At 37.9% G+C, this 23670-nt stretch overlaps 2 protein-coding genes and 1 pseudogene across 2 annotated transcripts; all 3 read right to left on the bottom strand.

Annotated features, from left to right (window-relative positions):
* Positions 1-948, bottom strand: LOC118663219 (olfactory receptor 52E5). Its single transcript, XM_036322668.1, has one exon. It carries the CDS (start codon positions 940-942, stop codon positions 1-3), a length of 942 nt encoding a protein of 313 aa, XP_036178561.1. The 5' UTR covers positions 943-948.
* A 6388-nt stretch (positions 949-7336) lies between these two features.
* LOC118663209 (olfactory receptor 52E4-like) lies at positions 7337-8277 on the bottom strand. Its single transcript, XM_036322659.1, is given in 2 exon segments — positions 7337-7668; positions 7671-8277. Coding segments are annotated over 2 exon segments (933 nt in total). The 5' UTR covers positions 8272-8277.
* Positions 8278-15089: 6812 nt separating this feature from the next.
* On the bottom strand, positions 15090-22105 carry LOC118664442 (annotated as a pseudogene).
* Between the last annotated feature and the right edge of the window lie 1565 nt (positions 22106-23670).

Genomic DNA, 23670 nt, shown 5'->3' with positions numbered 1-23670 from the left:
TCAATAACTTTTAGGGTTAAACATCCTTAGCACACGCTCTCTTATCTGTTTTGTTCTAACCCCATAGATTATAGGGTTGAGAGCAGGAGGAATAATTACGTACAGATTGGCCAGAAGTATATGGATGTAATGAGGGATGTTATGACCAAAACGATGTGTCGTGAAGGAGAAAAGGGCTGGCAGGTAGAACGCTAACATGACACAGACATGGGAGCCACATGTGCTGAGAGCCTTGTGCCGGGCATCCCAGGATGGGAGATGGAAGACTGCTCGGAGGATTTGAACATAGGAAAATCCAATTACAGAAAGGTCAATGTATCCCACTGAGAAAGCAATCAAGCCATAGATAACATTGACCCTAATACTGGCACAAGCCAATTTTGCTAAGCCCATGTGTTCACAATAGGTGTGAGGGATAATGCGCACACCACAGAATGGCAATCTCAGAATGAGAAATATGAATGGAGTCACAAACACCAAAGTCCTGACTATGATGAATAGGCCTAGGATGGCTATCACCTTATTGGTGAGGATTAAGCTATATCTGAGTGGGTAGCAGATGGCAATATAGCGATCTATGGCCATGACCGTCAGCACCACGGACTCCAGGCCAGTGCATATATGGATAATGTACATTTGTGTGATGCAAGCACCAAATACCATGTCCCTGAGGTTGAACCAGAAAATACCCAGCATTTTGGGGATGGTGGCTGTGGACAAGCCAAGATCAGTGAAGGCCAACATGGCCAAGAAGTAAAACATGGGTTGGTGGAGGCTGCGTTCAGTCTGGATCACAAAGAGGATAGTGATGTTCCCCAGGAGGGCTATTAGATACACTGCAAAGAAGGGGAAGCCAATCCAGATGTGCACATCTTCCAGCCCTGGAATGCCCATCAGAAGGAAGGAAGGAGGGTGGAACTGGGTATTGTTGGTATGCAGCATATCGGTGCAAATTGGTTATAGACACATTTCTTGCAGGAGTTTTCTGTCTTCCAGTGAGAAAACCTAACCTCCTTTATAGAATGATGCCTATTTTCTGGAGAAACAGAAAAGCCATTCTTTAATTCCATAATACAGCAGAGGAGACCTAGAGAGGGAATAGGGGCCACAGTTAAAAAGACACTCTCACCTCAAAGTATTTGCTTCACCTACGTAGAAAACCATGCAGAAAATATTCAAATACAACTCTGCACTTCTCATGTCTTTCTTCCCTTCAGTCTCTAAGGAAAAACCTGTGTATTGCATTAAATTCACAAATATCTGTTGTCAATCATATCTGTTAATCAGGAAGTTAAGCATAAATATGATGGTGTGTGTGTGTGCACGTGTGTGTAAAATATCACTGGACTGGAATTGAGGTAGAGATAATGACTCAGCTGGTCTAGTGGTTCAAGGCAATGACATATTCTTTCAAAGTATGAAAAATTAAAAAAAATCTCTGTGGGAGAGAACCCAGTAAAAGTGAAGGACTGGATAGTTGGTGTTTGGATCTGAGTTAAGGAATTGAATTAAAACATTTAGACATGTTAGGAGACTATTATATAATTACAGCAAAACAGCAATTTCTCCTAGAACTTCAAAGTCTTAGTTCCTGGGGTATGCTTTCCTGAGGAAGTGTTAACTAAACTGATAACTGATGGATGAGAATTCACTAAGAAGTGGAAGAGGGAATTGAGCAGAGAAAATATTTCTAGTTCATAGGAACAGAGGATGCAGAGACTGTGCAATGGTCCATGTGGTTGATTTTAATGAGTTTTGTCTTCATCCTAGAAACAATGGGAAGAAACAGGGATTTTAAGCTACAGTGTAGCATGATCAAATTTGCATTTCAAAAATATCACTCTGGCTGCACTGTCAAAAATTATTAAAGGCAGCAAGTGCATTTGTAATCAGATCAGTTAGGTTATCACTGGTGCCCAGGTTGAAGACAATGTTATCTTGTATCATGTTGTTAGTGACTGCTTGGAGCAGGTCAACTTTCTGTGTTTAATAGCATTAGTTTTCAGAAATAGCTACCAAACCTATTTTTCTTCCCCTTCACATGTAATGTGTTAATTAAGATGTTTATAATATTGTATATAACTTTTTCTATAATTATTTCCTCTTCACCAATGGACCTCAGTGCTTTTCCTTTGGAAAACATGTGACTGATCAATACAAAGTGGGGCAACAGTAGGTTTACTGTTGTGAGTATGCAGAACAGTTTATTCTTGTATTATTATTTATGAATTATTGTATTATTTTCCATTTGAACAACTGTAGACTTACCTTTTCCCCAGCCTGTATAATCCCATTAATAAAATGTGGTTGAGTAGTAGTGATTCACACCCTAAGCTTTTTTATGTTTAATAAGCTTGTCCATGTATATTTTCTTCTTTTTAAAATATACTTTTTAACTGATTTCAGAGAGGAAGCGAGAGGAAGAGAGAGATAGAAACATCAGTGATAAGAAGGAATCATTGATCAGCTGTCTCCTGCATGCCCCACACTGAGGTTCGAGCCCCCAACTGGGGCATTCCCCTGACTGGGAATCAAACTGTGACCTCTTGGTTTATAGGTTGACACTCAACCACTGAATCATGCTGGCTGGACAACAACCAATTCTTCCATGTATATTTTCTAAGTTGGCCTTTACCAGGGGGCTCTGTGCAGAAGTAGGGAGGGAGAGTGAGGACTTATACATAGTTTGAGAAGTCCTCTGTTAATTACTTGTGGTGGCACTTGGGGTGGGCAGGGAGGGTGGAGGTTATTAACATGTCTCGATTTTTTATATTTATTTTGTTATTGCTTCCAATTACTTGCATTTTATTCCTTCTATATTTACGATCATCTACAAACTTACCACCACTACCACTCTCTGCCCTCATCTGTTATATTATAGAAGTTTCTAGTTCTTAATCTTTAATATATATGACAAATATTTATAGAGTATGCTAGTATTTTGCTTCTTGGTCTCACACATAGTAATTCTTTCATTTTTTAATAGTCCTCACAGGGAAATGTTTAAAAAGGCGCTTTGGTATTCTAAATATACTACAAATTCAGAATTCTTCTGGTCAATAAGCTTGTTGTCCTTGGCAAAATGTATTGTCTACCTAGGTCACTGCCTCTGTGACCACCACTATCATTACTATGGCCATGGTTGATGAAGTCATCTTTACCTTTTCTTGGTTTAGTCATTTTTTAATGTTTAATAAACTCTTCCATGTATATTTTCTAAGTTTACCTTTACCATAAATCTCTGAGGTTCTCTCTTCCTCTCCCTTTCTGAACCTCTCTCTTTCCTTTCAGACACTCAATTCTTGAGGTAAACTGATCTTCTACTAGGGACTGGTTTCTATTCTTTGTAGCAAAAATGGATAAGCTCTTTTTCCAGGTGCTCAGTCTTCCCATCTCTCAACCCTCTATGTCCCATTTCTAAACATACTGGAACTTCCTCCTACTGGGATGACTGTGCCCAGTGTGAGAAGTTCTCTTCTGAGGTGACAAAATAGAAGTAAGCAGGGAAGAAAAGGCCTCATTTGTGCTAGCTAATAAGAGTTAGCATTGGTATTTCCCTTCGTGTTTGCAAACAACATTCTTTATTCATATATCTGTATCTCCATGCATGTTCCTGGGTTTGTTGATAGCTGTTTATTGTGTTTTACTGTGGGCTTCTGTGTTAGCAAATGACATGCGGTGATAAATCTAGTTATTGTCAACATAACTCCTTTCTCTTTGGCTACATTGCTTGGAGATGGCTCTATCTAAATACTCTGGCCGATTCACAGGAGCTCCATCACTCACACAAATCACTTTAGTTACTTTCACTGTGAACCCTCCTTCAGCACAACCAGGAGCTGACTCACTTACCTCTGCCCAGCATCGGAGAAATCATTTGCGAAGAACTGCAATCGGATGCCACAGACTGCAACCTGAATGTGACTGCATTCTCAATAGCCAGGGCCAAGGAGTTATACTGAACTCTAGTCCCTTGGGAAGGATCTCCACACAGTGGGTTGTGTCCCTGGGCAGAAAATTTCCATATCCCTGAGGATCAAGCTCTATGATTCTGGTCAGAGATACCTTCTGGTTATAGATGATTTGGAATTTGCATCATGCAGCAAGTATCCTCCCCAAATAAGTCCCAGGAGTCTAGTCAGTCAGAGGCATAATGGCCGATACTTTAAACCTCACTAAGGTACCACCTGAATAGCTACTTATGAAAGGCAGGCAGTGAACACAGGGCAAGAGCACCATAGAAAAACCCCACTATCTCCTCAGAAATATATGTACACTCAGTAAATGGCAGAGCCACAATTCTAATGTAAGTTTCCAAATCCTGAGCTATCCCTGTTTTAAGAATTGCATTAGATAATTTGTTGTGAGAATATAGTGCTTTGAATATTATGTATAATATTAATAAAAACATGAAGATAAATATAATTACACAAAGGAAAACCAGCTTATCATACATACTAAGAACATGACTTTTTTGTCCACTTATTTGTTCTGTGACCTTGGCCAATTTAATTTGCCATTTGAAGCCTTGATTTTCTTACAGGCAAAATGAGAAAAATTACATTGACTTACTAGAGCCCCGGTGCATGAAATTTGTGCATGGGTGTGTGTGTGTGAGTGTGTGTGTGTGTGTGTGTGTGTGTGCGTGTCCCTCAGCCCAGCCTGCACCCTCTCCAATCCAGGACTGCTCACCTGCCTGCCAGCCTGATTACCCCCTAACCACTCCCCTGCCAGCCTGATCGACACCTAACTGCTCCCCTGCCTGCCCCATTGCCCCCAACTGCCCTCCACTGCCAGCCTGGTCACCCCTAACTGTCCTCCCCTGCAGGCCTGGTCACCCCCAACTGTCCTCTTTTGCAGGCCTGGTCCCTCCCAACTGCCCTCCCCTGCTGGCCATCTTGTGTTCACATGGAGGTGGCCATCTTGTGTGTTGGAGTGACAGTCAATTTGCATATTACCTCTTTATTAGATAGAATAGGATTGTTTTTAGTGATATAATAGGATAATGCCTAGAAAGTACCCAGCAACTGTTTATTATAAATTAAATAATAAACAAATATCTTCCCTGTGGTAATAGCTGAGCGATGTTGAACACATATCTTAACTTCTCTGAGGCTTATGTTACTCCTATAGATTCAAAAGGCTAATGAAAATGACCATACACATTTCACATGCCCCCCCCCCCCCCATTAAGTGAGAAAATGCATTTAACTAAAATAGCAGCATTTAAAAACAGATCCAAACTATTATTAAAATTGATATCACCTTTATTACTTATATGAAACAGATGTGTTTTTTTGGTGTGGATTTTCAATAGAAAAACTCTAGTTACTTTTTAGTTCACTAGATTGCTCATATAAACAATTCGTTTAAGAATGTATTTAATTTTACCACTAGATGTCAGTAATGCTCATATGACAAGCAAATATTCCTTGACCCAACCTACATTTACTAAGCTTCTCCCATGAGTTAGATAACACACTAATTAGGCTCAATGAATATAAGCTAAATCAATACAAGTGCTTGTCATTTTAGCATTTTTTTGTAATGGTCAAATCATCTACATTCTTGAACAAATAACAGAAGATCTCATGTGAGTTATCAGGAAGGCTAACTTAAGTTTTCAAGATATTTTACATATATATCTTTATGTATATAACTCCAAAGTTAATAACCATCTTCTCTCCAGGGAGCCTTGATTTGTTTTGTAATAAAGGAATTTAAAGAAAAAACGTTAATGCCTCTTCTTAATTATTTATAATACTAGAGGCCTGGTGCAGGAAATTCATGAACTGGGGGGCGGGGGGAATCCCCTCAGCCCAGCCTGTGCCCTCTTGCAGTGGGAGCCCTCAGGGGATGTCTGACTGATGGCTTAGGCCCAGACATACTGGCTTAGGCCCAGTTGGACATCCTTAGAACTACCACAGAGGCAGGAGAGGCTTCCGACACCACCGCTGCACTTGCCAGCTGGCTTCTGCACTCAGCCAGCTTCTGGTTGTGTGGTGTTTCTCCTGTGGGAGTGCACTGACCACCAGGGGGAAGCTCCTGTGTTGAGCGTCTCCCCCCTGGTGGTCAGTGCATGTCATAGCGACCAGTCATTTTGCAGCTTGGTCGATTTGCATATTAGCCTTTTATTATATAGGATTCTCTACAAAATCTGATATATCTGGCTATACATTTTTGTATCAAGTTTTTAAATTTCATTATCAGTTAAAGCTTTAGAAAGCTCAATATTTTCCTCAATACCCATAAATCTTATAAAACATATAAAAATACTCCTGGCATACGAGTTTTTCCCCCCTTTATCCTACTTTAGGCCCTAGGGAGAGAATACTCTAAAATTGTGTGAGAGTATCTAGGAATACAAACATAGAACATGGATGGCAATTACATGACTATTTTATTCCATCTTTTAAAAAATTTTAATCCCCAAGGAAAACATGCTAGTTTTGATTTCAAAGTGTATTTGTCCACATGATTTTTAAAAAATACGTATTATTTTAGATAACTGTCTAACAGGATAAAAAGGAATTTAAATCTCTTCTAAGGGAACTCTATGAACAAAAAGAGAGACAGTAAGGTGAATAATTATTAGACAACTGTGGCTCTATATTCATTACATGTCTTTTCCCACTCCACTACCACTGTATATTAGGCCTGGGACCAATATTTTTGTGAGGTCACTGACCATTTGACTAAAAAAATGTATTACAAAATTCATGGATCTATGTGATATATAATAATTTATTAATGAAAACAGATTAATGGGTAAAAATAATTATATATTTGATTGTTGTTCAATCACTGTACGTAAAGATTCTTTCTAGTGTTCAGGCATTTTTCCTTTTCTGTTTAGTCTCATAAACCATCTCTTTATATTTTTTTATTGTCAAAATAGATCATTTCTGGACATTTCAATTCTGCTACAATAAAACTGTAATTACTTACAATAGCTTTCAGAACAATATAAATCATCTTACTTCTAGCATTTCCAAATTCTATTTATTCATTAGGGCAGTGTTTCTCAGGCTCTAAACTGATTTAGAGAAAAGCCATATGGAGAAATGGGAAGAGTTCACACCCTTTTCCACCAGCCATTCTCTTCCCCAAACACTGCTGCCTCTTGAATATCTTCCTTTTCCATTCGTGCAGTTACATGAGGGTGGGTGAGCAGAGTGGGCAGCAAAAGTAGCTTTGCTCTATCTGTCAATCCCAAACCACTTTCAATAAAAATGAAAAATCTGGACACTACAATCCAATATAATAGAAAATTTAATACAATGCTCAGATTAACAATAAGTAGTATGTGGATATATTTCCCCAATCTTTACAAATATTATTTCTGTATAAATATCTTTACAACCCGCTCTCGAATTTGCTTGGTCCTGATTCCATAAATGACCGGGTTAAGAGCAGGTGGGACAACCACGTATACATTAGCCAAAAGAATGTGGATATAATGTGGAATGTTTTGACCAAAGCGGTGTGTCATAAAAGAAAAAAATGCTGGTGTGTAAAAGCACAGCATGACACAGACATGTGAACCACAGGTATTAAGAGCCTTTAGTTGAGCTTCCTTAGAGGGAAGGCGGAAAACAGCTTGAAGGATAAGCACATAAGAAGAGGCAATCAGGATCACATCTACAATGATATTAGAAATCACCATTACCCAATGATAATGTTGATCTTGATGGGTGCACAGGCCAGCCTGGGAAGACCCATGTGCTCACAGTATGTGTGAGGGATGATGTAATGTCCACAGAAGGGCAGCCTCAGAATGAGAAACACAAATGGAGTCACAAGGAGAAAATTTCTTCCAACAACAACAGAGACTAGGATGCTGATTGTTTTATTGGTGAGGATCATTGTGTACTGGAGAGGGTTGCAGATGGCAACAAAGCGGTCATAAGCCATGGCCACCAGTAGAACTGTCTCCATGCCTGTAAACATGTGGATAAAGAACATCTGAGCTAGGCAACTACCAAAGCTGATTTCTTGGAGGTTGAACCAGAAGATGCCCAGCATTTTGGGGATGGTAGATGTGGACAGACCCAGGTCAATCATAGACAACATGGCCAGAAAGTAGAACATGGGCTGGTGGAGACTATGTTCAGTCTTGATCACAAAGAGAATGGTGATGTTCCCCACTAAGGCGATCAGGTACACAATAAAGAATGGGAAAGCAATCCATATATGCACAGTTTCTAGTCCTGATATTCCTAGCAGGAGAAAGAAGGGGGGATGGAGCTGGGTATCATTGAAAGAAGACATTCTCTTAGCAAGTGTCATTGAATTTCTGTTATGGAGTAGGATCTCACTTCTTTAAGATAATTTCTTATCAAGATCCTAGAAAGATGAAAAGGCCTCTAACCAGTATGCTGGAAAGAATGGTAGAAGCAATTAATTTACAAACATTAGAGATTCTCTTTTTTCCCCCAGAGTATAGTTGATCAATTTTCTCAATATACATTATAGGTAATATGTCCATGGCTTTATTTTTTCTAATATCTGAGATATTGAAGGAATTGTGAATATTTCAAAAAGTAGGGTATACTTACATTTCCTTTCATTCCTTTTTAAAAGTGTCCATTTGGTTACTTTTTGGAAAGTACTATACACAGTGGTTCTCAAAGACAGTGTGTGTTAAAAACTCCTAAGTCTATGGGGGGAGAGAGGGGAATGGGAGATAGCTATAATACTATCAACAATAAAAAATATATTTAAAAAATGAGTCCTAAGTTAAAATGAGAACAATTGACTTATACCATTGTTTGTGTTTTGACATAATATAAAGTAGGGATTTACCTCATGGATATGATGTATTCATACAACATAAAAGAGGTTACTATTTTTGATGCTTCCTAATCTTATGGAATGGCTTGGCTTTTAATCCCATATTTCCAGACTTCTGTTTATTCTGTGATTCCCTGATGTTCTTCCAATAAATTACCCTTGGTTTATCAATTAAATCATGTCCATCTTTCTTACAACCTATAACACCAATAATTAACATATAATCATACCTATGTCCTGAAATTATGCCTATATTTGGGTATGAATAGATCAAATATCTAGCAAGTTTAAGTGACACTGAAATTACAATTTTGTGAATCTTCCTCAATTCCCGTAATAAAGAAAATTATTATAATTTTGTGTGTCTCTAGGATTTTGTACAACTCTGAAGCATCTAACATGACATGACTTCATTTATATATTTACTTATTGTCTACTAACAGAAATGTTGCGATTGGGGGCAAAGAACCAGGTGATATTCATTTTAACATCCCTCAAACTGCCATATGAAGATATGATGTCCAATTTTTTTTAGAAATTAGCTGTTGAATAGAATCAGTATTTGTATAAGTGTGTGTTTATGTGAGTGTATACGTGTGTGAGTGTGTGTGTAAATCAGAGGGGAGGAGATAGAGAAGGAGAGAGAGAGGAGAGAGAGAGAGAGAGAGAAGTTTTATTATGTATGTGGTTGCATATACCTTTGCCAGGTAGTTATTGTACAGTAGAAATGCCCAGGCAAGGGAGTTAAAATCCTCTATTCCACACAGGAAGAAAAAGAGCATTTCTGGTATTCAAAGAAGCTGGAGAGAAAATTGTCAATGTGCTTTCCAGTATTTAGGGGAGGAACCAGGCTGATAAATCAGAGGGCTTGTAGAAATTTACTTGGAGAGTCTGAGGAAACAGGATGATAACATCAAGAGACATACAGTCCAGAGTCATCCTCTTCTTTAAGGTGGCTATTTCTCAACACATGCCATTTTATTAGCTAAAGAGAATTTCCAGGGCAGTGGCCAAGGGTACTCTACTCTGACAGTGGGGTTCAAATTCAACAGGACATCCACCCTCTCACTGTTTGGGTTAGAATGTTTGTTTTCTTGCTGCTGTAGCTGTGTGCCACAAACAATGGCAGGAAGTGGGGTCAATAAGCTCAAGGATCATTCCTGGAGGGCAAGGTAATAGTTTATCTTTTTCTAGATATGCACCTTCACAAAGAGCTCAGTCCCAAGGTTCATTTCAAAAGCTCAATTGATAATAGTTAGAGATTTTTCCCAGTTAGTGGCCACCCACAGTGAATTCATTGAAGTTATTATTTTTCCTTTAGCTACTAGCTCTTTCCCCCACTGACTCTTCTCTGCAGCATCTCATCTCCCCTGCCCATGCATCCTTACCTTTCTATTATTTCCTCTTCCAGTCCTCACTTTGAGCAATATCTCAACATAAGCCCAGGTGCTTAAACATGGTGACTGGAGCCCCTGCAAGCCTCCAGGTCCCACGTTTGTCCTGTCACATGGAGAAAGTCTTTATAGACAAGTGGGGATATCCCTAAGTCTAGGCACGACCCAGAATCCCTGTAGCCTTCAGACATAAACATGGGCCCATGGGCCATTAAGTTCATCTAACAATTTGTTCCTCCCTGCTGCATCTGCAGAAAACGTCACCATACCAGATATAGCTTTGTAGCTCAGGGGAAGGGAGGTCTCATGAGCTGTTAGAGCAATATCCTGAAGGGAAAGGGATCTGTATGGAGGATGATACTGATTCTACCCTCTTCAGAAGGCATGAAAATATTAAGTTTATACCATAAACTTCAAAGTGTGACTTCTTGGGTAACTGTCATTAGCAACTCTTCTGCATTGTTTAATGTAAATAAGCAAATCATGATGCAGTTGAGCATTCTTACAACTATCAAAAGATGAAGAAGATCCCGAAATAGACACATTAGACTCTGTGGTAGCAACTCTGTTTGTTGACAGTGTCCATACATGTAGGTAACAGCATCAGCTTTCTTCCAACCCAGCTAGATTCTCCTTCCAACCTATAGCTAATGATAAATAGATAGAGTCTTTGGAGTAGGGCTTTCCTGGGTTTTAGATCGTTTGGAGGAAGGTGAAGAAAACTCCACATTCTCATGAGAAAACAGAATCCAGGTAGAGCTCAAGATCTAGAGTTTTCTTTGAGTCTCCCTTCCTGGGTAATGATGGAGGAGACCTGTTAGTACCAGGACATGCCATAGATCATGGCTTTCCTGAGTATAGATAGAAAAAGACTGATGTACAATTGAATACATTAGACAGTCAGTTTTATTAAAAATTATTTTTAATTATAATTGACATACAATATTATATTAGTTTCATGTGTACAACATAGTCAACATTTATATACCTTATGAAGCAATCACCATAAGTCTAGTAATCATCTGTCACTGTACATAATTATTACAATAGTATTGACAATATTCCTTATGCTGTGATTACATCCCTATGATTTATTTTATAACTGGAAATTTGTACATCTTTATCCTCTTCATTTCCTTTTCTAGTTTTTATTTTTTATCTTCTAAATTCAGACAATTTTGAGTTGTTATGAGAGAGAAGATAATGCTGTCTATCCCCAAAGAAATTCTGGCTCCATCTGATGTATTCTCATTTCATTGTTCTCTTTTTGATTAATGAGAAGCTTATTCCCTAGTTTCTGATCACTCTCTCATGGTATACATCATCTCCACTGTATCAACATTTTTCTTTGAAAACCAATTCTGACACTATGTAATCTGTTAAAATCCCTTCCTATGATCTCCATTTCTCTGTTGCATACAATAGGCTTTATATAGTAAAGTACAAACACTATTGTTGTCAAAGTCTTGGAGGTGGGTAAAGGGGGAATTGGGGGACATCTGTAATAGTGTTAACAATAAAAAACCCTTTTAAATTTTAATTCTACTTCATGACTCTTTAAAACATTACCCTGCCTTTGATGATCATACATTCTACTTCTGAAATAACCATTGCTCATTTCCACTTTCATTCAACTCTGCCTCAGTTACCATGTCCTCCATGATGGTGTTCTGTATGAATCAGCTAGATCTGATCTTTATGTCTCTTGTGTTTTCATATCAGTGTGTACTGCTAATATAACATGCACATTTCCCCCTTCAGTTTAGTGTTTCTGTCTTTCCCGTTTTTCGCAAGTTTTTATTTTGGTAGAGTACACATAACATACAATTTACTATCTTAACCATTTTTAAGTGTATAGTTCAGTAGTATTAAGTATATTCATATTGTTGTACAACCATAACCACCATCCACTTTCAGAACTTTTTTTTTGCTGCTGTTGTTGTTCTTTGTTAATCCTCACCTGAGGATATTTTTTCCATTGATTTTTAAATAGAGTGAAAGGGAGAGGGGAAGAGAGAAAGAGGAGAGAGAGAAACATCAGTGTGAGAAAGACACATTGATTGGCTGCCTCCTGCACTCACCCCAACCAGGGCCAGGTATCAAACCTGCAACCAGGTATGTGCCTTTGACTAGGAATTGAAACCTCAACCCTTCAGTCTGAGGTTTGATGCTCTAATCAGTGAGCACACCAGCCAGTGAAAAACTTTTTTATTTTATAAAAACTAAACTCTATACCCATTAAACTCCCCATAACTCCCTCCCCTTAGTCCCTGGCAACTGCCACTCTACTTTTTATTTTTTATTTATCTTCCCTTCCCCCCATTCCATAGCTTTTGGTAACCACCATTCTACTCTGTTACTGTGTGTTTAGCTTTTTTTTTTTAAGTTTCTATATAAAACCTTAATTATGCAATATGATTTTTTAAATTAAAAAAATTTAACTTACAGCTGATTTTGGATGTTATAAACTGTTGGCAAAAGTAGGTTTACAGTTGTGAGTACACAAAAGTTTATTCTTGTATTATTATTTTATTAATTATTGTGTTACTTTCCACATGAACAACTTTTCAGTTTAGTAATATTAGCTTTGAATATACAGCATAGTGACTAGACATTTTGTAATTTATGAAGTAATACCCTAGTAAGTGTAGTACTCACCTAGCACCATACAAAGCTATTACAATATTATTGACTATATGCCCTATGCTGTACTTTCCATCTCCATTACTATTTCATGACTGCCAATTTGTGCTTCTTAAATCCCTTCATCTTTTTTCACCCAGCCCCAATTCTCCTCTCCTCTGGCAGCCATCAGTTTGGTCTCTATGGGAGAGATTATGCAGTATTAGTCTTTACGTAACTGACATTTCACTTAGCATAACGTCCTCATGTTGCAATAGCATGGTTTTCTTTCTAAAGAATCATATTTAATTGCATATATAGGCCACATTTTCTTTATCTTTATTGCATTTTTGTGGTTAGTCATTATATTTTTAAGCTCCAGGATTTCTGTTTGGCTTATTTTTATATCCATTCCTTTGTTAGACCTCTCATTTTGTTCATATGTTGTTTTTCTGATTGCATTTCATTGTCTGTTTTTTCTTGTAGTGTATTAAGTTTCTTTAAGATGATTATTTTGAATTCCTTGTCAAATAGTTTATGGATCTCCCCTTGTTTAGGACCAGTCATTGGAACTTTATTAGTTACCTTTGTTGGTGTCATGTTTGTCTGATTCTTTGTAGCTTTGAGTTGGTATGTGCATTTGAAGGAACAGGTACTCCCAGCCCCCACCCCTTCAGTTTTTAACCTGGCATTGGCAGGTAGAGTCCTTTTCCCGCTAGGTCCCTGGACTGATGGGACTACCTGTAAAATCATGGTTGAATAGAGTTGGAACCAAGTCTTAAGACTGTCTTCTGGTTTGCAGTCAGGACCACAGTTGGCAGGCTTGTTAACAAGGTTGCTTATAGTTGTGGCTTTCCCGGAGTCGCTGAGCATGTTCCCACTGAGTCACTGGGGTGGTCTCTATGTGGGCAGAGCTGCCCCTGGTCTGTGGTAGATTGGGACTAGAATCAGGTCATAGGACTGCTTTAGGGATCACAGTCAGATCTGAGGTTGGTGTGCATGTTTATTAGAGACACAAATGGGCAAGGCACCTCCTGGGTTCCTTGGCAGAAGCAGCTAGTGACAGGACCTCATACAATGGGACTGGAGCCGAGTTCACAGGGGACAAGACTGCTTCAGTATGTAGGTAGGACACCATCCGCTGATCTGACATTGGCTTGCCTTCTCAAAGCAGCCTTTCTCAGTCATGGGCTCTACCTGGGTTTTACAACCTCTTACCTGGATCCCAAAGCTCCCACAAAGGCATTTTTTTGTCCATGGATGGCTGCCAAATATTTGTTTCTGTGGGGGGACATGGGCTGGAAAAACAATAAAAACTAACATGTTCAGGCTTAGCCATTTTGGCTCAATAGAAAGAGCTTCAGGTCAAGGGTATGTACCTCGGTTGCAGGCTCCTCTCTAGACTGTTCCTTGGTCAGGGCTTATGCAGGAGGCAACCAATGGATGTGTTTCTCTCACATTGATGTTTCTCTCTGTCTTTCCCTCTCTCTTCCACTCTCCCTAAAAGTCAATGGAAAAATATCCTTGGGTGAGGATTAACAAAACAAAACAAAAACTAATATGTTCACAAGTTTTTCTAATCATCAATTTAACTTCACATATAATTTTCATTACTTATTCCACAAGCATTTTTAAACGCCAAGAAAAAAGGGCCATCACTGGTACTGCACTATTAAACCCACCAGTTCAAGAACGAGAGTGCATGAAATGACGGTCATTTATGAAGAGCTTCACAGAATCAGAAACTTGAGAGCATAGAAAGGAAACACACACACACACACACACACACACACACACACACACACACACACACACACAAAACAAAACTAGCCTAATCCCCATCTTTGACTTGCATACACTTCAGTAAAAAGTATATATTTCTTTTCAGGCAGTACTTTATTATTTGTAGAAACTTTTTGCATTTTTCATTGGCCATATGATCTTTAGTTGAATATCTGTATGAAATAAATCTTATTACTAATCTTTTTAAAGAGATCTAGAAAACTATATAGTTTTAACAGAAACTGTTAGTTCTCCCTTCAGAGAATTAAAGTTCTTCTTGAAGTTTACTCTTATATGACATATTCTATGCCAGAGTCAATAAAGAATTTAATTGCTAGTAAACATTTGGGCACACATGCTTCCAACAATTATAGCCAATTATATATATATATATCACAGTTAATTTTGGTGAAAGAAATTTATTTATTAATTTTTTTTTTTTTTACAAATTTCAGTCTTCTCAGACTTTATACTTCCATAACTGGAATCAGTTACATCTCATTTGTTATTTTTTTTTTTAACAAAAATACTCTGTATCCAATTCTGGATCTGCTTGGTTCTGATCCCATAAATGACTGGGTTGAGGGCAAGAGGGATGACTACATAGAGATTAGCTAGAAGGATAATGATATACTGTGGAATACTATGACCAAAGCGGTGAGTGAGGAAGGAGAAGAGAGCTGGACCAAAGAAGGCTAAGATGACACAGATATGGGAGCTGCAAGTATTTAAAGCCTTTAATCAGGCATCCTGGGAAAGGAGGTGGAAGACAGTGTATAGGATCCTTGCATAGGAGATGATGATCAGAAGCACATCCAGAAACAAGATAGAAATATTCCCAAGACCGTAGTAGACATTGGCACTAATACTGGCACAAGCCAGAAGTGCCACTCCCATGTGCTCACAATAGGTGAGGAATGATTCTATGTCCACAGTAAGGCAGCCTCAGAAGGAGAAAAATAATGGGAACAATGATGCATAAGCTTCTCAGAACCACAACCACAGCAATCACACCAATGACTCTGTTGGTGAAGATCATGCTGTATCTGAGGGGGTTGCAAATAGCCACATAGCGATCAAAACCCATGGCAAGAAGTACAATGCTCTCCATGACTGTAAAAAAAGTGAATAAAAAAGACTTGAGCAACACAGCACCCAAAGCACAGCTCCTGCAGGCTGAACCAAAAGATACCCAGGATCTTGGGGATGGTAGCAGTAGAGAGACTCAGGTCAATCACTGATTGCATGGCCAGAAAGTAGAACATGGGTTGGTGAAGGCTATGATCAGTCCAGATAACAAAAAGAATAATGATATTTCCAACAAGAGCAATCAGATACACTACACAGAATGGAAAGCCAAGCCAGATTTGTGCCATTTCCAACCCTGGAATCCCCAGCAACAGGAATGAAGAAGGGTGCGACTCAGTGACATTGGGAGAAGATATTCTTCTGCAGGCTGATGGTGACATGATTTAAAAAACAAACAAACCAGTTGCTGGTTCCTATTGGACAATTCACCCACTGTTAATGGAGATCTACAAAAATAAAAAATAAAATTTCACCTTAATAATTTTAATAAAAAGCTAAAAAAAAAAAAAAAAGCTGTGGTACATTTACACAATAGAATACTACTCAGCCATAGAAAATAAGGAAATCTTACATTTGTGACAGCATAGATGGACCTGGAGAACATTATGCTAAGTGAAATAAGCCAGTCAGAGAAAGGTAAGTACCATATGATTTTATTTATATGTGTACTCTAAGCAACAAAAATAAACTAACAAACAAAAAAACCCCAGACTCATTGATAACAGAGAACAGACTGACAGCTGTCAGAAGGGAGAGGGGATTGGAGGCTCATTGATAAAAGGGATTAAGTAAAAACAGCAACAACCCATAGAAACTGATAACAGTATGGTGATTATAGGAGGACAGGTTGGGTGGGGGAGGAAGAAGAGGGTTAATGGGAGATAAATAGTGATGGAAGGACACTTGATTTGGGGTGGTGAACACACAATACAATATACAGATGATATGTTATAGAATTGTACACCTATGAGCTATATAATTATTTTAAAATTTATTTTATTGTTAAGAGTATTACAGGTGTCCCCCATTTCCCCCTCTTTGCCTCCCTCCACCCATCTCCCCCTTCCAGGCCTTCGCCTGTCTATTGCCTGTGCCCATGGGCTATGCATATATGCTTATAAATTCTTTGGTTAGTCTCTTCCCACCCTCCTTCCTGCCTTCCCTCTGAGATCTGTCATTCTGTTTCATGCTTCCATGTCTGTGGTGCTATCTTGTTAGTCAATTTATTTTGTTCCTTAGATTCCACATGTAAGTGAAATCATGTGATACTTGTCTTTCTCTGACTGACTTATTTCGCTTAGCACAATATTCTCCACATCCATCCATGCTGTCTCAAAGGGTAAGAGAGCCTTCTTTTTTACAGGCCTTTGATTATTTTTTCCTTTTTTCAGTTCTCCATAAATAATCCCAGGATAGCTCCTCATCTGCACCGGATAAGCTAACATATGGCTCTTTTAAAATTATGGGTTCAGATTAAATACATTAACTCTCCTCTTCCTCAAGAAATAAATACTATAGGAGATATAAAATTGATAGTAATAATAACAACCACCACAATAATAACAATAGATATAATTAATTATGTACCTACTATTTTTCAGACATCTTTTTTACTGTTATTTCCATATATTATCTCATTTACTTCTTTCCAGGATTCTACTGCACAAATTCTTCTTGGTATCTGGTATATAAAAGAGAAAGATTTTGATGCTAATTGATTCCCCATTGGTTACAAAACAAATAAGCAGCAGAATCATAATCTTATTAAACTATGTCATTTACTAAAACATAAAATAATAACACTCCCCCCAACAAAATTTGAAATTAGTTTGAAATTAGTCTTTATGACACTGATTAGGACCTGTCTTAGCAAACTTGTTAGTGGAAGTAGTGAAAGGAGGGAGAAAGAAAAATAAGGGAAGGGAAGAATACAAGGATTTAAAATAGGCAATATTACCTAAAAGCCAATAGGAAAGGCCAAAAGGCTACTCTCTGGGCAATGCCAATTTCTTCACTGCACATCTACTCATTTAGTTCCAAATGGACTTTTTACTATTGCTGTAACTATGCTTTTAACCAAATGCCTCATCTTGAGCCATGGATGGCTTCAGTCACAAATTCAGGTCTCCTAATAATCAAGTTTTTGAATTCAGATTAATCCTTTTGACATACGAAGCATGGAGAGAGACCAACATCTGATCACCATATTGTATCCTTTTTTATATGTGCAAAGTATAAGGGAGTAAAGACTCATTATTCTATCTTTATTTGCCTACTATGGCTTTTTAATCCAAATTTGTGTCTCACTCACTATCAAGTGAGTAGGCAGTAGCATGTATAGGAAAAAGAATCAAAAGCATACAGTATTTCATATTACTGGCATTGTAGCATGCAATGGAGTCTTGACTCTTCTTACTGGCCTTGTGACATTTTAGCTAAGTTATATCATGTTCTGTGTTTCAGTTTCATCTAGAAATAAGCACAGTACTATCTACCTCACATTCTTATAGGGGGGATAAATGAGATTATACATATGAAATATTGTAGGTGCCCAGCAGGTATTTTTTTTCTCCAGCTTCCCATCTTAGTCTTCTTGCTGCTGCCCTCCAGACTACTGTTCTGTGGCACCTGGTACTCTAGGTCTTTTTTGTTTGCTTATTTATTTATTTTTTTGGTTAATCCTCACCTGAGGATATTTTTCCATTGATTTTTTTTAAGGGAGAGTGAAAGAGAGAGAGAAACATACATGTGAGAGAAACACATCTGCATGAGCCCTGCTGGGGAAAAGCCCATAACCAAGGTATGTGGCCTTGACTGGAATTGAACCTGGGATCCTTTGGTCTGGAGTGCGACGCTTTATCCACTGAGCAAAACAGGCTAGGTAGGGCATACTCTAGGTCAGCGGTTCTCAACCTGTGGGCCGCGACCCCTTTGGGGGTCGAACGACCCTTTCACAGGGGTCGCCTAAGACCATAGGAAAACACATATATAATTACATATTTTTGTGATTAATCACTATGTTTTAATTATGTTCAATTTGTAACAATGAAAGTGGGGGGTCACCACAACATGAGGAACTGTATTAAAGGGTCGCAGCGTTAGGAAGGTTGAGAACCACTGCTCTAGGTCTTAACAAAATTTCTGTGAATCCAAATTCCAATCTTAAGCAAACATCGCATAGACTCACTGATCACAAGTACTTACCAAGTTTCTTGTTTCTGTCTTAGGGAGTCATGTAGCAGCTGTAAATTTGGTTCTTGAAAATCTTACATATATATGTTTTAGAATAGAACCTCAACACACCCTAAGAGATGTTAACAAAATGTCTTTGTGTGTATATATTGAGGGAGAATTTGTAATGAAGTCTCCAGGCACTAGAGTCTCAAGCATTGAAATTAAAATGAAATGAATAGAAATTCCCTTTGGCCATTGCACCTGCTGAAGGGCTCTAGGGAAATCTCAGTGAACCTTGCTGCCTGCTACTTAGTCAATTTCTAGTTATTTCACATAATGTTAGAACAGGTACATTTTATCTTTTTCTCTCCTTTCTTCTTCCTTATCTTTCTTTTAGTCTATGGATTGCTTGGACTAACCCTTTGGGCTCTGTTGGTCATTTATACAACCAGCAACTTCTTTTTATTGTGGTTAAAATATACATAACATAGAATTTACTATTTTAACCATTTTAAAATTTACAATTCAGTGACATTTAGTACATTCACAATATTGTACAATTATCACCACTATCTAGTTTCATAATATTGTCATCACTCCAAACGGAAATACTAAACACATAAGCAGTCACTTCTCATTCTTTTCTCTCTCCAGGCCCTGGAAACCCCTAATCTGATTTTAGCCAATGATTTTTTTCTGGATATTTCATATAAATGGAATCACATACATGTGGCCTTTTTTGCTTAGCTTCTTTCACTTAGCAGAATGTTTTTAAGTTGTATCTTTGTTGTAGCATATGTCAGCACTTCATTGTCTTTTTATGGCCAATCAATATTCTATTATAAGGATAAATCATTTTTGTTTTATGTCAGTTGGTGGACATTTGGGTTGTTTCCATAGTTTGGCTATTGTCAATAGTGCTGCTGTGAACATTTTTATAAAAGATTTGTTTGAACATCTATTTTCAATTCTTTTAGATATATACACCAAGAAGTGGAATTTTTGAATCATGTGGTAATTCTATGCTTATTTTTTTTGAAGAAGTGTTTTTTTCCCCACAGTGACTACATCAATATACATTTCCATCAGCAATATACGAGGGCCCCATTTTTCGACATTCTATCCAACAGTGGTTTTTAAAGCTATCTTAATAGGTGCCAAATGGTTTCTAAATGAATTTTTAATTTATATTTCTCTAATAAAATGATGTTAAGCATTTATGGGCATGATGACTTTTTGTACATCTTTAAAGACCTGTCTATTCAATTCTTTGCCCATTTTTGTTGATTGAGTTGTTTGTCTTTGTTAAACTATAAGATTTCTTTATTCTGGTGGCTATTATCAGATGTATAATTTTCAAATTATCTCCCAATCTTTGTCTTAACACTCTCTTGATAGTGTCATTTGATTCACAAAAGTCTTTAATTCTGATGAAGTTCAATTTATGTATGTTTCTTTTATTGCTTTGCTTTTGTTGTCCAATATAAGAAATCATTGCCAAATTTGAGCTCATGAAGACTTACCCCTATGTTTTATTCTAAGAGTTTTATTTTTTCAGTTATTATATTTAGGTCTTTGATCCATTTTGAGTTACTTTTTGTAAATGGTATGAGTTACGTGTCCAACATTATTCTTTGTTGTTGTTATTAATCCTCACCCATTGATTTTTAGGGAGAGTGGAAGAGAGAGGGAAAGACAGAGAAACATCAATGTGAGACGTACTGATTGGTTACCTCCTGCACACGCCACCTATCAGAGCCTGGGCCAGGAAGAAGCCTGCAACCAAGGTACATGCCCTTGAGCAGAATCAAACCTGGGACTCTGGTCTGCAGGCCAATGCTCTATCCACTGAGCTAAACCAGCTAGGGCCAACATTATTCTTTTTATGTGGATACACAGGTGCCCTAGCACCATTTTGAGGATACTATTATTTTCCCCATTGAAAGGTCATGGCACCCTTGTCAAAAATCAATTGACCATAAGCGCATGGATTTATTTTTCAAGTCACAATCCTATTCCATTCACTGAAAGCCTATTGCTTCACCAGTATACTTTCTTTCTGAATGCTGTAGCTTTGTAATAAGCTTTGAAATAAGGAAGTGCTGGTGCTCCAACTTTATTTTTCATTTTCAAGGTTGTTTTGTTATCCAGGGCCCCTTGATATTCCATATGAATTTTAGAATCAGCTTTCACTTTTCTGCAGAAAAGGACATTGGAATTACGATAAGGATTGCATTGAGTATATAGATCACTTTAGGAAGAGTTGTCAACAGCATTGAATCTTCTAATCCATGAATACAGGATGATTTTCCATTGATTTAGGCCTTTTAAAATTTCCTTCAGCCATGTTTTGTAGCTTTTAGTGTACAAACCTTGCACTTCCTTGGTTAACTTTATTCCCAAATATCTTATTATTTTTTTTATTATTTTTGATGCTGTTGTAAATAAAATTGTTTTCTCAATTTTCTTTTTCAGATTGGTTATTGCTGGCATATAGCAATACAACTAATTTCTGTATGTTGATCTTGTATTGTGTAATTTTGTTGAATATTTTTATTAGCTCTAATAGCTTTTTGTGTATTCTTTATAATTTTTTTTTTATTAATCCTCACCTGAGGATATTTTTTTCCATTGATTTTTAGAGTGGATGGAAGGGAGGGAGAGAAACATTGATGTGAGAGTGAAAAGGAAAATAAGGGGGCAACTTTTGGAGCTTACAACCGAGTTCAGTATCTAGTTAAACAGTAATCTTACTTCCTCATTCTAACTGACTTGGGCAGAGCTGCAAAGCCCACCCTAAGAGGCCCGCCACACGAAGAGCTATATATCAAAACCTTCCCACATTGTCAGTGCAGGCTTTGGATCAAAGTCCCCTGAACTAGCAGTGCTGCATAACAAAGATTTTACTTTCCCGATTCCTCTGGTGCTGGCTGTCCCTTCTCCTGGGTCATTCACGACAAGAGAAACACATGGATTGGTTGCCTCCTACAGGCACCCTGACCTGGAGCCCAGATTGAGCCTGCAACTGAGGTATGTGCCCTTGACCAGAATCAAACCCGAGACTCTTCAATCCTTGGGCAGGTGCTCTAACCACTGAGGAACTGGCTAGCTCAAGATTTTGTCAAATTTTTTTGCACCAATTGAGAGGATCATTTGTTTTTTCCTGCATTTTATTAATGTTGTATAATGCATCCATTGATTCTCTTATCTTGAACAAACCTGTGTTCCTGGGCTAAATCACACTTGGTCATGGTGCATAATCTTTTTTGACATGCTGTTGGATTTGGTTTGCTAGTATTTTGTTGAGAACTTTTGATTTATATTCTTAGTTTTTTTCTATAGTTTTCTTACTAAAATATGGTAAAAGAACTTATATGCATATCCTATGGACACAGACAACAGTGTGGTGAAAGCCTGGGGTGGGGCGAGGGCAGGGTGGAGGGGGCAAAGGGAGGGAAATGAGGGTCATTTGTAATGTTGTCAAACAATAAAAAATAAATTTAAAAATATACAATCTGCAACATAACAGCAAACCCCACTGTGCACGTGAAATGACTTTTTTCATTGGCCATATATTTTCTGGCAGAATGAGCCACATTCTGTATTTTAATATTATTGCCTCAGGTTAGCCAGAGGTGACAAATTAAGGATTTCTCAGAACTTCACTGGAACCATGCATAGTCATTTACATGTGTGTGGCTTTCTAGTTTAGTAATATTTCAGAGCTTGGAAAAACTCTGTGTGGCCAATTCATTCCTCAATTTCGCCTTTTAAGTTTTTTTGGTCAGTCTCTTGTTAGCTTCAAGCAGCTACAATGTTAAACAATTTCTATTGATTGTTTTGACTAATAGCCCAGGGAAAAGGTCATTCACAGTGAGTGAGTTTGAGTCAGGTCAAATAAAGATGCACCCAGTGGACAAAAGAAAGGCCATATGCTAACCTGACTAGCTCAGGGAAGGTCTGCAAGACCTAAAGTAACCACAAAGGATGGTAGTGGGTAGTCATGTCCTAGGCCAGTATCTTTCCTGGTAAAGGTCAATCTTTACCTTAAGTGAGCCTATTGTCTTTTTGCATCTAAGATAACATCCTTGTGAAATGCCTTGATGACTTGTAACTTCCCTTTTTCTGAACTCCTCAGGGCACAACCAAATGCACCTGGGCGCCAGGACCAGGACCATAAATTCCTTCATTGTTATTGTAATCTTGTTAATTGTTGACTGTGAACTATCCTGCACCTGCCTAAGTAAAAGAAGCAGGTGTCCATCTTTTCACTTTTTATCCAATCCCAGAGGTTTCCATGTTTTGCTTTCTCCCGCCTCCCTAATCTATCACCAATGGACTTCATGTAACCCACTTATGTCTCCTTCTTTGATTACAATGTATATATAAAACAAGGTGAAGAACTGCCATTCTCTAGAGCATTATCCCAATATGTTGTGATTCTGCTTCCCGGCAATTGTTGATAGTTTGGCTCAAATAAACTCACAAAAATTCTTTACAAGTTTGAATGTTTTTATGTTAACAATCCTGTGAGAGGGGATTTCCTGAGAGCTTCCAGATAGGTTAAATAATGACAGTCCTCTGGAACTGTATCTTTAAGATACTATTAATTACTATCCCAGGGGGAATGGGGTTATATATATAAATACCTTCTACTCAGCATAATAAATGACAGGCCCCAAGAAAATGCAAGGAAGTTTTCTTAGATATTTAAAGACCAAGGTAAGTAACATATGGTTAGATTGTACAAATAGCAAAAGAATGGATGCTTATACCAAAATAGTATGGAGAAAAGGTGAAAATAAGGAAAACGAGG

Source organism: Myotis myotis, unplaced genomic scaffold (genome assembly GCF_014108235.1).
Source record: "Myotis myotis isolate mMyoMyo1 unplaced genomic scaffold, mMyoMyo1.p scaffold_m19_p_10, whole genome shotgun sequence".
NCBI lineage: Eukaryota > Metazoa > Chordata > Mammalia > Chiroptera > Vespertilionidae > Myotis > Myotis myotis.
This window is presented reverse-complemented; position numbering and strand designations above follow the sequence as displayed.

Excerpts from the sequence above, each read along its gene's own strand:
- LOC118663219 (XM_036322668.1), bottom strand. The coding sequence starts at position 942 with ATGCTGCATACCAACAATACCCAGTTCCACCCTCCTTCCTTCCTTCTG.